Source organism: Zea mays, chromosome 1 (assembly GCF_902167145.1).
Source record: "Zea mays cultivar B73 chromosome 1, Zm-B73-REFERENCE-NAM-5.0, whole genome shotgun sequence".
Lineage (NCBI taxonomy): Eukaryota > Viridiplantae > Streptophyta > Magnoliopsida > Poales > Poaceae > Zea > Zea mays.
In genome coordinates, this window is record NC_050096.1 from 27,159,417 (window position 1) to 27,173,183 (window position 13,767).

At 49.2% G+C, this 13,767-nt stretch overlaps 2 protein-coding genes across 4 annotated transcripts; one reads left to right on the top strand and one right to left on the bottom strand.

Annotated features, from left to right (window-relative positions):
* Positions 1–630: 630 nt before the first annotated feature.
* On the top strand, positions 631–3,822 carry LOC100279446 (Sec14p-like phosphatidylinositol transfer family protein). The gene is made up of 7 exons (NM_001326538.1): positions 631–795; positions 914–1,031; positions 1,496–1,584; positions 1,682–1,728; positions 1,826–1,914; positions 2,645–2,778; positions 2,903–3,822. Exons 1-7 carry the CDS (start codon positions 703–705, stop codon positions 3,644–3,646), a joined length of 1,314 nt encoding a protein of 437 aa, NP_001313467.1. The 5' UTR covers positions 631–702; the 3' UTR covers positions 3,647–3,822.
* Positions 3,823–6,878: 3,056 nt separating this feature from the next.
* On the bottom strand, positions 6,879–13,013 carry LOC100282741 (superoxide dismutase 2). Of its 3 annotated transcripts, none has more exon segments than NM_001155647.1 (7): positions 6,879–7,231; positions 7,449–7,502; positions 11,310–11,385; positions 11,465–11,496; positions 11,598–11,693; positions 12,645–12,746; positions 12,838–12,981. In NM_001155647.1, coding segments are annotated over 7 exon segments (492 nt in total). In that variant the 5' UTR covers positions 12,941–12,981; the 3' UTR covers positions 6,879–7,202.
* Positions 13,014–13,767: the final 754 nt, after the last annotated feature.

The following is a 13,767-nucleotide window of genomic DNA, read 5'->3' on the forward strand; positions in this document are numbered from 1 at the left end:
CAATCTGGTGGTGGACCTTACCGTAACCCGAGAGGACGGGGGGGGGGGGGGGGGGGGGGGTTGCAATAGATCTCTAGTAAGCTTTAGCAAAGTTGCAACCGAAGAAAAGATTAGTCACCATCTCTTCCCGTTGGAGAATGCAGTTTTTGTAAGTATATGTAGGAGGTAGTACATTAATTTTCTTCTGAGAATGCTTTTGGTGTTAAACCGATTCCTCAACAGAATTCAAAATATATATATTTTGTGCTTCGTCTGGCACCTAGAGCTTCATATCCAATTAAAGGGCGGCTGCGTAGGAGTATGGCCAATGAGCTGCATGTAAGTCGTGCTAGATGAGAAACGTGGTGGTGGTGGTGGTGGGGTGTTAGGGGGGGGGGGGGGGGGGGGGTGGGGGGGGGGGGTGGAGGAAGAAAAAGAAAACGGGCAAAAGTGGACGTGGAAACGGTGGATGCATGCGCAAGCTCAAAGCAAACGTCCGTTGCCGTTTGTTCCGTTCCCGTTTGCCGTGTGGTGTTGTTTCTCGGCTGCGACTGCGAGCTCCTGAGTTGAACACGGCACCCCGCCCGCCCGGGCTATAATACCCTCTCTCTCTTCCTCTCGGTCCGTCGCTCCGACACTGCCCCCCTTTCGGCCTTTCCTCTCAGTCCTCTCTCGCCACTCCGCCTCGCCGTCCACACCTCCCTCTCCGTGAAAATTGCTGAGATGGCCATCGACAAGGTGGACGCCAAGGAGAGGGAGAAGATCGAGGCCGTACGCAAGCTGCTGTGCAAGCAGGCGCCGCTCTCCGCGAAGCAGGTGACGCCCGAGAACCCAGCTTTGCTTTTTTGCGTACAATACCCATCGTCTCCGGCTCCGTTCGACCGTTTCCTTTAACTTTGTTGCCTGGTTGGGCGCGCCAATGGCGGGCGAGCAGGCGCAGTACTGCAACGACGCGTGCTTGGAGCGGTTCCTGCGGTCGCGGGGGGACAGCGTCAAGAAGGCGGCGAAGCACCTGAGGACCGTCCTCTCATGGAGGGAGAGCGTCGGAGCTGGTAGGCTCGCTCAGCTTCCATTCGTCTCGCACTCTCGCTCTCGCACCACGTTCGCCGAAAGCTTTCCGTGCTGGACCTTCTACTCCTAGAAATCTGTGGTGGTGGTTGGGCCGTGAACAAAAGGAAGCTAGTGTATCCATTAATGCTTCTCTGCGCTGCGCTGCTCTGCTGCTCTGCTCGAGCGGGAGCCGGAGCCGTGGCCTGTTCTTGCAGCTGTGACTGTGATACACTGATACCTACAGCACAGTGTATATATTTCTACTAGTCAAGCTACTGTGCCTGCCGCGCCGAATTTATTGCGCTGCCGATCTGGTTCATTCCTAGCAGTAGGAGTGTTTTCAAAAGTACAGTCCCCCCCCGGAACAGTACAATCGTTGGTGCTATTATGTTGGAATGATTGTTCGTTCGTGAAGATCGATGTGCTAACGGAGCCGGGGGCCTTTCTTTGTGCTTGTGCCAAGCAGATCACATCATGGCCGACGAGTTCTCCGCCGAGCTCGCCGACGGCGTGGCCTTCGTCTCCGGCCACGACGACGACGGCCGCCCAGTCGTGGTACGCCATTTCGCGCGCGGGACACGAAGATCCTGCCGAATGTATTGAGAGAAACTGTTGACTGAGCTCTGACTGAAACTTGCTTCTGTGTTTGCAGGTGTTTCGAATCAAGCAGGACTACCCCAAGTTCCACTCTCAGAAATCGTAAGAACTAGCACGCGTCCCTGCTTTTCCTCTTCCTCCGTTCCGTTCTTCCGTCTCTCCCTGCCACACACTGTCTTCTTCTTACACTTCCCTTTAGGTTCGTGCGCCTGCTGGTGTTCACGCTGGAGGTGGCCGTGGCGTGCATGTCCCGGTTCGTGGACCAGTTCGTCGTCCTCTTCGACGCAAGTAAGCCGCCGATCCTTGTCACCGTCAGGACCGATACAAAACACAGTGCGTGCGCTACGCTCCATTCTCGTTCTTGGTGGAGCATTTGTCCGCTACTCCTCCAGAAGCGAAAGAAAAAACCAAGGCAGAGAAGCAGCATTCATATTCGTCGGCATGCCTTTTGCTGTTTTGCAAGAGCGGGAGCCAGCCAGGCACACTCTCGGTCAGTGCAGCGGCTGGTCTGGAGGTCAGACGCGCACATGCGGCTGGCTCGGTGAAGCCTCTGCTCTCAGGCCCGGTCAGACAGACACCGAGAGACACACACACACACACCAGCCGCTGCCCTGCGTCGGCACTACGCCTGGTGTCCCCCGCGGCCTCGGGTCCGGTCGGGCCGGCGCTGCCGTGCCCGCTGCTGCTTCCGCGCGTGGCGTGGCGTGGCGTGGTCCCCGGGCCTTGACTGGGCGAGCGCTTTGGGTGTAGCCTGCTTGCTTTGGCTTGCACAGTGGCTGGCAGACACCGCTTTTGGGGGAGGCCGTTCTTCTCCTCCCCTCGGCAGCTCGCTGGCTTCCCGCCGGTGCGGTTTGAATCGAGTAGTGTGATATGATAGGAGTAGCAAAACTGGTGGTCGAGCTCGCTGCGGCTGCGGGAAAGTGCGAGCCGTGGAATCGGGAAAAAGGAGGGGAAGAATGAGTGAGTAGGTTGGTTGACCGATGATTGACGAGACGATGCGAATCTCTTTGCGGCGCAGGCTTTTTCCGCTCGGCGTCGGCTTTCCTCAACCTACTCATGGGCACGCTCAAGATCGTCGCCGACTACTACCCCGGCCGCCTCCACCGCGCCTTCGTCATCGACCCGCCCTCCCTCTTCTCCGTCCTCTGGAAGGTACGTGCCGTGTCGTATCGTATCGTATTGCAGCAACTAATCATTGATCAAAAAAAAAAACTAGGGGATGAAATGAAAGTAACAGTGGCATGCATGTCGTTCGGGCGGATGTGTGTGTGTGCAGGGGGTGCGGCCGTTCGTGGAGCTGGCGCCAGCGACGGCGGTGGTGTGCTCCCTGGACTTCGAGGACTCGCTCGAGGACGCGTCTTTCACGGCGTACCCGCGGACCGCGTCGCTGCGGTTCGAGCCGGCGGCCGTCGTGGGGAAGAACCCGGGCGTGGGGTCGGTCTCGTCGCGGTTCTCCGTCACCCCCACCGACAACCCCATCAAGCCGTGGTACCTCTCCACCATCCCCACCTCGGTGGGCTCCCGCTCCGTGGTGCCCACCTCCAGCAGCCCGTCGCTGGTCGGCGCGTCCCCGCTCTCCGCGCGCTCCTTCTCCTTCGCCTCGCCCGCCACGCTGCGCTCCACGGTCGCCACGCCGCCGCCGTTCCCGCGCGGCGCGGGCGCGCCCCTGACGCCGTCCTCCGCCGCCAAGGCCCAGAAGACCCCGCCGCAGCCGCAGCAGTTCCCGCGGACGCCGCGCCCGTCGTTCCTGCAGTCGCCGTCGATGCTGTTCGCGTTCCGGAAGGACGGGCAGGCCAGCCGCGTGGAGCGCGAGCGCGAGTCCTTCCTCCCGTACCTGCGCTTCTACCGCCGGCCCTACGACGAGATTTCCTACCGCGCCAAGATGCGCCCCCCGCTCGGCGGCCTCATATCCATCGTCGGCGACAAGTTCAGGCAGAAGCCGGTGCCGCAGCCGCAGCCGCTGCGTCGCCACGCTGGGCTCCACCACCAGCACCATTACCAGCAGCAGCAGAGGATCTGATTCTCGTCTCGTCGCTGCATGGCGACCAGAGAATTTTTCTCCATACACCATAGATCCGATGCTATATTATGCCAAGTTCCAACTTTTTTTCCCCTCCAGTGCTTAGTGCCTATGATATTCTTGAATCCATGTATAATAACATCCCGAAAAATGTGAGTAAAATCGACCCCTTTCTGCACCGGACTCTTTGCTGATCTCATCGTGATCACCATTATTTCCGATCAATTCAGCTGTCAGCGTGCGCTTGCCTCGAACCGAAATTTAAAGATGCTCGTACCGGCTTGACCCGTTTCAATGTTGATGAAGCACGCAACAATGCTACACGACAGCACGATCGAGTCCACGGCCTCCCACACAGTTCAAGGCAGAAGAAACTTACCAGCGAGCAAATAAAGCTCCATGGGTGATGATGCACCGTGCACGGATCAGTTAGGACGGGCCTCTGAGGTCACGTACCGTTGAGAAATTTGAAACGCTGGGTGATGAAGAAAGAAGAAAGTGACGTGGAGAGCCGCGACGGTTTTTGCCTTTTTCGAGCTTTTGCCGTAACCCGGCCTTGTCGGCCACTCCGTGAAACGCCCAAAGCATCCATTACTCCATAAGCTAGCGGCTAGCGCTATGCTCAAACACCTTTTGAATTTTTTTTCCCGTGTAAAATTTGTTTTGCTTTGAGATGATCAGGGTCCACGCTTTGTGCTTTCCTACGAGAGCTTACAAAAAGCAAAGCAAGCCATGATGAACCAAGCTGATGGAAGCTGGAATTTAAACTAGAGCTAGAGGTAGTAGCAAACATAGGCGTGACCAGCTTGGTCTCCCTTTTTTTTTCTCCCCCACTTCTCGACTTCTGGTAAAGCTAGGCAATGCAAAAGCACAGGGTGCATGGGATGCAATCCTGAACCCTCTTTTGCGACGGCTGCTGCTAAAACAATTGATCGCCCCCAACGGCGATGCAGTTGCTTTCACTGATCCAGAGGCAGGATCTGATTCGTGTGGGCCGGCCTGGATCCATCTTTGGCTTTGTCCGAGAAAGATCACTATTCACTATGCATTCTCGCTCGATTTAGGTGAGCTGGAAAAAAGAGAGGGAAAATTGCTGAACAGCCCCCCATCTTTTCAGATTATTTACCTCTCATTTAATCCGTCTCGACTTCTAACAAATATCTTTAATCTAATACGTACAGTATTTTGTCTCTACAGATTAAAGCTGTAACAGCTTGAACAACTGTTTTTAATGCGAAGCTAACGTTCCCTTGCTGCATGCTGCGTGCTGGAAATTCAAAGTATTCTTGTTTTTTTTATTTCGTGTACATGTAGCTCAGCCAGATACAGTATGAGTGTGCTGTGTGCATAGTATCTACAATTCTACATGCACCAGTGTGTGTGTGTGTGTGTAAATCACCTTTTCCACACATGTGAGATAGATAACTGACTGCACTCACACAGTTGGATTTGATCATTACTCTGGGTAAGTCCACCTTGATTACTTCCAAAGGGATCTCAAAAGATGAAGAAGAGACAATTAATTGAACTGTGTTGTGAGTGAGCTCAATCTTGGTAACTACGCCCGCAAGCAAATCGAAAACAAGAATACAGTAGAAACGAAAGGCGATTTTGACTAATTGCTCTTCCTTTCATACCCACGCGTGTAGTATCTCCATGCAGTACTTTTTGTGTTGCTATAATTCTTGTTATATCAATTCTCGTCTTGCATTGGTATGTGCCATGCATGTATATAGATTATCATCTTTTCTAGGTAGTAGTACTAGCTTTTGGCACGTATGCTCATATAGAAGAAAAAAAAATGCAGAACATACATGTACCGTATGATTTTGGCCCGATCTCTCGCGGGAAAACAGAGGAGAAGAAAAATGCGTGAGAGCTGGATAAAAACGTGAAGTCACGGGCCAACCAGTCCCGTCGTACTGCCTCAATAGACACGACGCTACGGTCGTGCAGCACCAGGCTACAGGCTTCGAACCGCAGAAACGGTCGGTCTGCCTGCCCGGCGCATCGGACGGAGGACACACGCGCGCCCTGTAACACCGGTGTCGCCACGGCAACAGCCATGCGTGCACGGACGCACAGGCGAGAGGACACGCGATAATAATAGTATCGCCCCGCCCAGTCGCGCACGGACGACGCGCGCCGTGGCTCGCACGCAGTCGACCGCGCGCCCGGCCTTCCCCCAGCCGTTTTCCAGGCATCCCGGGCGCGCCCACCACGTACGCCCGCGCGCGACACCCGGGGGCGTGTTCCTTTCTTTCTTTACTCGTCTCAAGCTTCCAACGAGCGAGCCAGGCCCACGGGCGCGCGCTCGCTCCGGTTGGGGGCCTCCGCTCCGTCCGTTCCGAGTAGCGCGCGCGAGCTGGGCGCGTCGGCTCGTGACTTGGTTCATCTCGAACGCGGAAAGTCCACGAGCCGCTTCTCCGTGGCGGCATCGGCCCGGGGCGCGGGCGGTGTCCGTAGCCGGCGTCGCGGCCCCGCGGCATCCCGTTGCGCCCGCACGGCGTCCGCCCGGGGCCAAGGGAGAAGGCTCCAAGGCCGTCCACCGATCCTCCCGGGCTCAGCCGACCGGTCCCGTCCAGCGCACAGTTTGATGCCGACGGGTGCGCGCGTCGCGCCGAGACGGCGTGCATCGTTGTTTGGGCACGCCTGGGTCGGGACGGGCGGGCACGGCTCGCGCCTGACGTCTTCCCGGGTGTCCGGTTCCCGTCGAGGCATTTCTTGCGAGGGCTGACCTTGGTACCAGTTACCGTCCTTTTAGCCGTATCGACGTTGCCCGTTCTCTTCTTCTTGTCTGCTTCTCGATCCCTTGCGAAGCTGTATTGTTCAGTGTCTTGGGACTGTAATCCTTTCCTGCCTCGCAAGGATGAGTGGCCGGCTAGGCTAGCTGGTGCTTGGACGTCATAAGCTGCCTCCTGCCTGCCGTTTGATTCCTGTGCAACAAGAAGGCTGACAAAAATAAAAGGGGGTGGGTCAGTGAATGGACATTTTAAAACCAGTTAGCACCGGCATCTACCGCAAGCTAGTTTGAAGTTGGTATAATAGGTGCAAGCGAATAAGACGGACACGTATCAGTGGACACTGCAAGTAAATCCACCGCCAAATTTGCCATCCTAGGGAAGAAAAATGATTCCCTGGTTAACTTGTGGAACCCGATTTAATTTGAGACAAGACAACAATACCAGGATTGAGCTTGCCACTTGGTCATGACACACACGAGAATACGAGATGACCAAGTAAAAACTGGACAGAATGCACTCACAAAAGGCTGACTTGTGTTCGCTTCCCTGCTCCACAGGAAGCATAGCATATACAAATCGAGAAGTTTTACATATAGACTTATTGCTGCTGGTAACCAGTGATATAAGTCAATGCAAGATTTTACAAGCAATTTCCTCACCGACTGTAAGATTATTGTATACATGACTGGAGATATTTAGTCTTCAAACGGTCCAGAACAACGAACACCATTTCCATATCCCTAAACCACGACACTGCACGGACTGTGGAATCATGTCCCCCTCTTTTTCTGGTGCTACTAAGCCGTTATTTGTCAAACTGATGACTGAATTCCAATGATACCTGCAAATTATTGACAGCCAAATGTATTTGTAAGTGTCAACGATCATACGACTTATTTATGCAAAATAAAGCAGATTACATTTCACAAGAATCTACTCAATTCCACTTCTGGTTTTGAACTTTCAGTTATGGTGGCTTCAAAACTTGATATTAAGAAAAAATGACAGTCTCTTTGCAATAATTTGCAACACTACAAATTTAAAAGGCTTGTCATTACCACATCCAATTCTAGCTCCTGCGTTTCCTGTTGACTTACTCAGTTCATGGCCACCTTCAAAATATTGAAGTAACATGGTCAGGAGCAATTAAACATATGAGGATGCCTCAACACTGGAACAACTATTCAGGAATCTGAAGTGTGCTGATTATTCCAGAAAATGGGAAACAAGAATCAAAATACTTCGATGTTTGAAGTGCAGCAGGGCAATGGGCAGCTGAAAAGAGTATTAAGGAAAAAATGCAAAACAAGGTAAAACAAAGTGCTCATTAAATAAAATGACCGAAAAAACAAGGGAACGAACCTTTTTCCCACTTGTAGCATTGAACTACAATGTGTGGCAATTCAACCTGTAGGCTGTACTGCTGTACCAGCACTCGTAAGCATTCAACTACAATGTTTTACTATTCGACAACTTTGGAAATGGGTTTTCACATATTGGTGTTGTTTAAGTACAAAGGAGAGGACATATATATGATGGCTAGTGACCATAAGAGAAAGACAAGGAACTTCAATCAAGTTACATGCATTAAGGATGAAACAGAGCATCTCTTCTGAAGAAGAATGATATCAGACATAGATGGCGAGAGTATTTGACAAATTGATCAATGGGGAGAATAGGGACGCAACATTTCAATGGGATGACTCTTTTAATGACACAAATAAGCAATTTATGCGTAGGATCCAAGAATCTGCGGTTAGAGAGATATTGAAAAGGACGAAAGGAGGTAAGGTGACGGGCCCTGATGGTTTCTCAACTGAGGCAAGGAGATACCTTGGGGACATATCTATCGTATGGATAACCAAGTTCTCCTAACATATCTTCTGGTCGAATATGATGTTTGACAAGTGGAGGAGTAGGTTGGTACCGATCTACAAGAATAAGAGAGATATTCAAAGTTGTACTAATTACCGAGAATTAAGTTGATGAGCCACACTATGAAGCTATGGAACAAAGTTATTGAGCATTGTCTGCGAGAAATAATGAGGATCTCTATGAATCGATTTGAATTCATGCTCAAAAGGTTAACCGTGGAAGCTATTTTTTAATAAGGCAAGTGATGGAGCAGTACAGGGAGCAGAAGAATTACCTAAACATGATTCTCATCGACTTGAAAAAGGCTTATGACAAAATACCAAAAAAATATTACGTGGTAGGCTTTGGACAAACATAAAGTTCTAATGAAGTACGTTGGACTCATTAAGAACATGTACAATAATGTTTTGACTAATGTTCGAACAAGTGATGAAGGACAGTAGGACTACATTAAGGGTCAACTTTGAGCCCTTACTTTTTGCCTTGGTGATGGATGAGGCCATAAGGGGCATACAAGGGGATATCCCTTGGTGCATGCTTTTTGTAAACGATGTAGTGCTAGTTGACGAAAGTCGGGCATAAGTAAATAGAAAACTGGAGTTGTGGCATGAGATTATAGAGTCCAAAGGTTCTAGACTCAGTAGAACTAAAACTAATACATGAGATGTGACTTCGAAACTACTACGCATGTACGTATGAGCAAGGTTTTAAAGTCGTGCGACTAATCGCGATTAGTTGGCCTTATTGCTATTCAGATCTCGATTAGGGTCTCTGACTCGACTAGAGCGACTAGTCGTCCTAGTCGCCGAGTAATCGTGATTAGTGATCCGATTAGGGGTTATGGTAGACTAGTTATGCCTGTTTTAGGCCACTAATTCAGCCTCTATTATGTGGGTCGGCCCACCATCTGTACACAGCACAAACACTATGTTGCCCTACGCCCCTACCTGTACCAATACGGTACACACTGTTGCGCATGCGCCCTTCGGCAGCGCCGCCACCCCTTCTCCATCGTCGTTACCCTCCTCTCCTGCTGCCCTGTTGTGCTCTGGCAACCCTTTGCTCGAGCAGCAGCCGCCCCCTCCATCGCGCGGCTACTATAGTCTATAGAGCCCCCCCTCCAGCGCGCTCCCGTCCTCCTCTGTTGTCTGTTCAACGACTGAACAAGCAAGTAGGCGACCACTCCTCCTGTGTTTAGAATTCAGAGACCGAGATGAGGACCTCTTCAGACGGTAATTGCTCTGACATTTTGGTTGTTCAGTGTTCTCTGTTCACTTACTGAGCAGTATTGTACCCGCCTTGGCCTCCTCTTGAGTTGTGCTTCACTTTATTGTTGTGCCACTACAGATGAAGGCGGCGTAATAATGTTGAAGTCATCTTCCCAGAATCTGTGTTGCCCCAGCCCCAGAACTTTGGCAGTGGCACTGGTACAGTTCATGCAGTCCTGCAGTCCAGCTAGGCAGCTACAGTTATATATATTCATATATATTGATTTATACACACACACACACATATGGTCATGTTATAGGTGGACGACTATAGGATGACTAGGAGTCGACTAGGCTCGACTAATCGAGCAAATCGACGACTAATCGCGATTAGTCACCTTATCAGTGCTCAGACGACTAGAGTCGACTAGCTGACTTTAAAACCTTGCGTATGAGAAAGATATGTTAGTTTGGAAGGTTAAGTAGTGCCTAGAAAGGATATATTTCGGTATTTAGCATCAACGCTACAGAGAGAGAGAGAGAGATATTGATGAAGATGTTAGCCATAAAATCAAAGCAGGATGGAGGAAGTGATTCCAAGCATCCGAAGTTCTATGTGACAAGAGGGTACCACAGAAGCTAAAAGACAAGTTTTATACGACGATGATTAGACCTGCTATGTTGTATGGTACAAGATGTTGGCCTACAAAAGGTGTCATGTTCAACATATAAGTGTTGCGGAAATATGTATATTACGTTGAATGTTTGGTTATGCAAGAAGGGATCGAGTCCGGAACGATGATATACATGATAAGTTAGAGCTAGCAAATTGAAGAAAAGCTTGTCCAACACTGATTGAGATGGTTTATACATATCCAACGGAGACCTCTAGAGACACCGGTGCATATTGAGATCCTAAGACGCGATAGTAGCAGGAAGAGAGGCGGGAAAGACTGAAGTTGACATGGGAGGCAGTACAGGAAGACTAGAAAGGATGGATATACCCAAAGATTTATCATTGAATAGAAGCGAATGAAAAACAATTATCCACGTGTCTGAACCTTGATTTGTAGCTTCTATTTGGCCTACCCCAACTTGTTTGAAACTAAAAGGCTTTATAGTTGTGCTGTTATAAATGCTTTTCTTTAGCCAATGATATCTTTGTACCGACTACTAATGTGAAATGAATGAAGGACATGATCTCATAAAGCCAATTTTATGTAAAAAAGAAATAGATATTAAAATATTGACTAGTGGTTCGTGGTTTCCAAGTGTTGCATGATGCAGGGAATGGTATGCTAATGCTGCAAATGGTGCTACCTTGAAGCCACAACAGCCATGATTGAATGAGATAACACTTGATGAGCACCAAAAGACATTGGTATTAATTGGCAACAAAATCTCCATTGAGCAAGTGGCAATATGAGTTATTCTGTCTAGTGTCTACATCCAGCATTCAATACTACCTCTGTCCCAAAAAGAAAGCCGCTCTAGTTTTGACCTGAGTCAAACAATCTTAAGTTTGAGCACGGTTATAAAGAAGAGTAACAACATTTATGAAATCAAATATACATACCACAAAAATATAGTTCATGATGAATCTAATCATACTTTTTTTTGTAATTTGTATCATAAATATAAGTGTTTTTTTGTATAAACCTGGTCAAACTTGACAATTACAATGGCTTTCTTTTTGGCATGGAGGGGGTAACAATATTTTAGGAAAGATAAGGTCCCATCTAAATTAATGATGAATATATAAGGCATAATGGGGGAGAGATCTTCAATTTTTAAAGAGCTACAATATAATTGCAATGGTAATACAAGCATGCTTACCCCTCCCTAGGTCATCAGGATCAGCATGTACAACAACTGCCCTTCCCAGAATGGAATGAGGCCCACTCAATGAAATCTTCAGAAAGCAGCAGAAATAGGTTATCAGTTGATCAAAATTAATAGGATTATATATACATCCTTCAAGATGACCGAACCTGTAAGTCTCTTATGAACACTTCTGCATCTCCTGAAATAAGCATGCAAAGCATTATTAGGATACAGAGAATATTTCATAAACATACATCTGTCGTACCATCTAAAGGATCTTAGACTAGGCTTAGTACTAACCATCTTCATTGGCTACTATATTTCCCAGGTCGCCCAAATGTCGTTCGTCGTCAAATGGAGCTCCATGGGGTTTATTATGAGGGTTAAAATGGGGACCTATGAAGCCAACAAATTTGTCAGAACAACATAAAACTGGTGGAATCAGCATGTATATAGCATGACCATGGCGAGATACTAAGGAATATACTTCAAATATACTCACTCTGTTCCAAACCATAAGACATTTTGGCTTTTCTATATACGTATTTTTTTCTATGCACTTAGGTATACACTATGTCTAGATACACAGTAAAAGCCAAAACGCCTTATAATTTGAAATAGAGGGAGTCGCTTTTTCAAGAAGGCATTCAATATCCCATTATCCCTTGATCATGCTTAATGTTACAAAATGATAAATTCCAACTAAGCAATGAGGCAAAACTTGACACCTAGCTGCAGTAGGATTCTAATTTCTAGTACACTAAAACCACAAGGGCAGTAGTAAGTGGTCTGATAGTGCAGTAATAACAAAAGGATGATGTAATAGTGGAAGCTATAGCAAACATTGAATTTCACAAACTCTATTCTTACAAATGTTAAGTGACTTTCCATTTCATCAATAGCTGATCAAGTAGTTCCATTCACTAGCAACGATGAATGTGTAACAGATGAGATGAACTTATTGAAGTTTAATAATTTTTTTGCTGGAGACATAGGGCACTAGCCCTTACAGTAATTGCTGCAGCAACAACATATATATAACCAGCAATTCAGCACAAAACTTGTTTAATGTAAACATACATATAACCGGCAATTCTGCACAGGACCATTCTGCACACACTTGTTTAACATCTTTGACTTATAAACCTACCATATGGCTACATCTTACTGTACAACTGATTTGGTTGACGAAATTCTAATCCCCAATTATACACCTACATAGATTAGCGGAGCCGCTTAAAAACTTTAGTACAATTGCGATTCACTATTATATATGCAGTAGTATTCCCGTTTCGACAGCAAAAGTCACAAAATAAGCAACCATGATACACAAAGAAGGCGGCGAACCGGTTGAGTTGCAGCCATTGGTAGTGTCGCCGAAGACGTGGATGTGGAATCCATGCCTTCCCGGAGTCAAGCCCGTGACCTTGCCCCTCACCTCGGTGTACCCTGGCAGCCACAGGAGAGCGAGCGAGAGGTAAGGTAGGAATTCTGATGAACATAGGGAACACAGATAAAGAGAGCTCGAGAGAGCGGCTACTGGTGGAGGGGTCCTCGAAGAAGTGAATGACCCCAGCGACCGTGCTGTTGGCGCTGCCGCCGATGAGGGCAACCCCTTTGAGTCCGCCGGCTTTCCCTGCCATATTTTTGTCCGTCGTGCTCTGCTTCGGCTTCGACGGCTCTTCTTCTCTGCTTCATTTTAGCTGTATATCCAACGACCCAATCCGGCCCACCGATTATGATGCCCCAAATGGATTCGGCCCAAGGTCTCATGAGGAGTCTCTCGTAGTTAATCTCTATCTCTATCTCTACTAACTATTAAGGCATTAGTGTAGACTGTCGGCATGCCCCCGCCTCCCTCTCTCAGCAGCAGCAGTGTTCACTTGCCTGGAGCGCCAATTTTACCCTGAGCAAATCGTGGCAGCGCTCGTGCTCGTGCCTCCCGTGCCGAACCCTAGCGCAACCACCAGATCTGGAGATCCTGTGCGGGCGCGGGCGGGACCTCAAGCCTCTGACTGAACTCAATCCCCGCACCCGCCAATGCCACCCCCTTGGCGCTGATCCGATCCCGCCACCGCCGACAATCGCGGACCTACCCCCATGGATTCCGCCTGGAGCTGGCTCCAGAAGCTGTAGCCGCGGGACAAGGACATAGAGCGGGGCGCCAAGACGCCGGTGACTCCACGAGGATGGAAAACAGACTAGAGCTGTCTGTTAGGCTTCTTCATCTTCCGTTTGGGATACATTCCGCCCAGAACCGGTTCCTGGCCTGCAGGAGGGGAGGAGTAAATGAGCGGCCGCGCGCCGCCTCCCCACTGTCAGTCGATACATGTCGTTGCACTGGGTGGAATTTATGGCGACTCGGACGCGGCGCTGCTTTTAGTAGTAACCAATGCAGCTTCCTCCTCAGGGTCTGGAAGAAGTTGCGACCTTCTTTGTTTTTTTTGGCGACGAGATCTAGTCCTCGCCT